We start from the raw sequence: 3,139 nt of genomic DNA on the forward strand, positions 1-3,139 counted from the left end.
ACAACCTCTTCAACCACCAAAGCAATTATTCTCTCCTGGTGGCTCTCACCCTCCTTCCCAAAAACGCCCCACTCCTTCCGCCACCCCTCCGCCGCAACCGCAACCTCAACCTCAACATCAACCTCCAATGCCACCTCAGCAACCTTTGCAACCACCCCAACAACTTTTACAACCACCTCAACAACCTCTTCAACCACCTCAACAAATCTTCCTCCCCACCTCACCTCCTCCTAAATCCCGGGCCCCACCTAAGCACAACCGTAGCGACGACGACGACAACAAAAGTGGACGTCTACTATGTGCTGTGATCACCGCCTTATTAATACTCATAGGCATAACCGTCTTAATATTATGGCTGCTCTACCGCCCGGCGAAACCCCAGTTCACCGCCGTCTCCGCCGCCGTGTACTCCCTCAACACCACCTCCCCGCCGGCGTCATTCATCACCACCTCCGTTCAGCTCACTATCCTCACTCGTAACCCTAGTAAACGTACCGCCATCCACTATGACCGCCTTACCGTGGCGGTTCACTACCGGAACCACCCCATTACACCGCCGGCTCCACTCCCTCCGTTGCACCAGCGTAAAAGGAGCACCGTGATGATGTCTCCGGTGATCGGTGGTGGTGCCGCGGTGGCTACACCTCTCGAGGTAGTGGAGGGGTTAGCGGCCGATGAGGCGTATGGGGTGGTCGGGTTGAGTTGGGTGTTGATGGGAAGAGTGAGGTATAAAGCAGGGTGGTTTAAGAGTGGACATAGTAGGGTTTATGTAAGATGTGATGTTATGTTAGGGTTTAAGAATGGTGGTGGTAGCAATCCCAATGGTCAAGTACCTTTGCTTGGAAATCCTCCTTGTTATGTTGATATTTGATTACATTTATTTTAATTTTGCTTCTTAATTCTTGTTTTCTTGAGTGGATTAGTATTATAATTACTGCAGTATGTGAAGGCCATGCAAGAAGAAAAAGGGAAAAATCTATTATTGGAGTCAAGTTTAAGGTTTTACATAGGTTTATGTAATAAGTATTTTCTTGGCTAAAATTCAATATTAGTGCAACAATAATTGTAAAGGAAAATATTGATGCTTTATTATCTCCGCTAATTTATGTAAGGTGTTGAATTTGTGATATTTTTCATCTACGTACTTATATATTCTTTCTAAACTTCACATTTCGATTGAGTGTTAAATTGTTAATAAATATACTACTTCCGTTAAATATTATGTGTAACTTTGGAATTTTTTATATCTCACAAATAATAACCCAAAGTTGCACATAATAATTAACGGAGGTAGTATATATTTACCAATTTTCCATTCTAACTAAATACTATACCCTTTCAGTTTTGAATCTTTATGCTTTGACCACTTTCGAAAGAACTACTTTCATTACTTACAAATTACAATACTGTATTAATTTATCTAATAATAAACATTTTTCATCTTTTATGAATATGTAATTTGCGATTTGGAATAAAAGTTTATAGTTTGAAATATTGGAATAGAACGTAGCCCAAGTAAAAGCAAGTAAACAAAATCAGTTGGATAGTGATAATGATAGGAGTATGCGAGTGACTGCAGATGAGGTGGTGAGTATTAATGAATAGCATCATATCATATTATCATATCACACAATTTCAGAATAATTAAACGGTGCATGGGAGATGTGGACAAGCAAAGTTTTCAATGAACCGAATGTCGAGCAACTAATTTTGGAGTTTATATAAAAGTGGCCTCATTTTTATCATTCATTGACACTACTTGTGCACACGTTCAACAAGTGTACACTTACGTAAGTCTTCTAAACATTACTCCCCAACTTCGTCTTTTTTGTTCTGCTTCTCATCAAACTTTTCCAATCTATATGCCAAAATTGCCAATTTCTTGGATTAAAAATTATTTGATTTTATGTACTTATCGCTTCAAGTTAAATGAACTTCTAGTTAAACTTTTAAGTTCAAATAAATGTTGGATGTTGTTGGATAAGTTTTACTTTGTTACTATAGTGTTTATACGTGTGTTATATACATACTCGTACTAAATATTGATCTTATAGCCAGTTTACATTTACTGAATTGAGTTGAACTGATTGAAGCTGAACTGAACTGAGCTGAAATGGATATTTTATGAGAGAAGGAAATTAGGAGTTGAATTAAACTGAACTGATTGGAGTTGAAATGAACTGAACTAAACTGAAATTAAGTTGAAGTGAACATGCCCTTATTCTCTTAATGTTTAGTCTCTTACTGTTTATGTGTGCGTTATATATATGGTATTGGTACATTTGCATGTTCTCCATAGATAGATGTTCTTTAACAAATAAATCTAAATGTCTCCTTTTACAGTTAGAAAGGTTTAGTTACCCAGTACAAATTGGTTAAAGGAATCCTTTAAATTTGATAAAGCTTGTGAGTGATCACTTTTTGTCAAAAAGAGCATATATATGCACCTCAAAAAAACATTATAAAGGAATAAAAAGAAAAAGGAACTAATCCAGAAAACTTTAGCTTGGAAATTCATTGGTAATTCGTCTTAGGCTTTAGAATAAGATGCTTATATTTCTCACTTTATTCCTAATTAAATAATAGTTATGCAAGTTTCTTTAGGTATGATGTATGAATTGTATAAGTGTAATTGTGTAAATCAAATTAATTTGATTTAATACTGGTGCAAATTATTCATACCTTATTCCCCGTTGAATTTTATACACAAATATTATTATTATATACAACTCTTCAAATCATGTTACAAGTTTGTGTATGGACTAGATTCCACCATTGAAATTAACCTATACTAATTCGCTAGGAGCTTGCTACTCCGTAAAAGATAATTATTCGAAAAATAATAAAGACATTAGGATATGTATTTGCAGGAATTGCAACTCTTGTCAAAAAATAATACAAAGTATATAAAAATTTCATATTTTTGCCTCGATTTCTTATACATGTAGAACCTGATACATATGATCGTATCTTACCAAACTTATGACATAAGGAATGCTAATTTATTTAGCTACAATAACAAGTAAATTAAATTTGTAAATATGAAATAAAAAATGCTATTTTGTTAAGTTACAATTTCGAAAGATACATGATACTCATTTGACTTTTCACAGTCTCCAACAAGCGTTTTAAAACGATT

At 35.3% G+C, this 3,139-nt stretch overlaps 1 protein-coding gene across 1 annotated transcript; it reads left to right on the forward strand.

Moving 5' to 3' along the window:
• Window positions 1–1,082, forward strand: LOC145585831 (NDR1/HIN1-like protein 1). The gene has a single exon (XM_081642545.1). It carries the CDS (start codon window positions 128–130, stop codon window positions 869–871), a length of 744 nt encoding a protein of 247 aa, XP_081498671.1. The 5' UTR covers window positions 1–127; the 3' UTR covers window positions 872–1,082.
• Window positions 1,083–3,139: the final 2,057 nt, after the last annotated feature.

Source organism: Chenopodium album, chromosome 16 (assembly GCF_948465745.1).
Source record: "Chenopodium album chromosome 16, dcCheAlbu1.1, whole genome shotgun sequence".
In the NCBI taxonomy this organism is placed as follows: Eukaryota; Viridiplantae; Streptophyta; class Magnoliopsida; order Caryophyllales; family Amaranthaceae; genus Chenopodium; species Chenopodium album.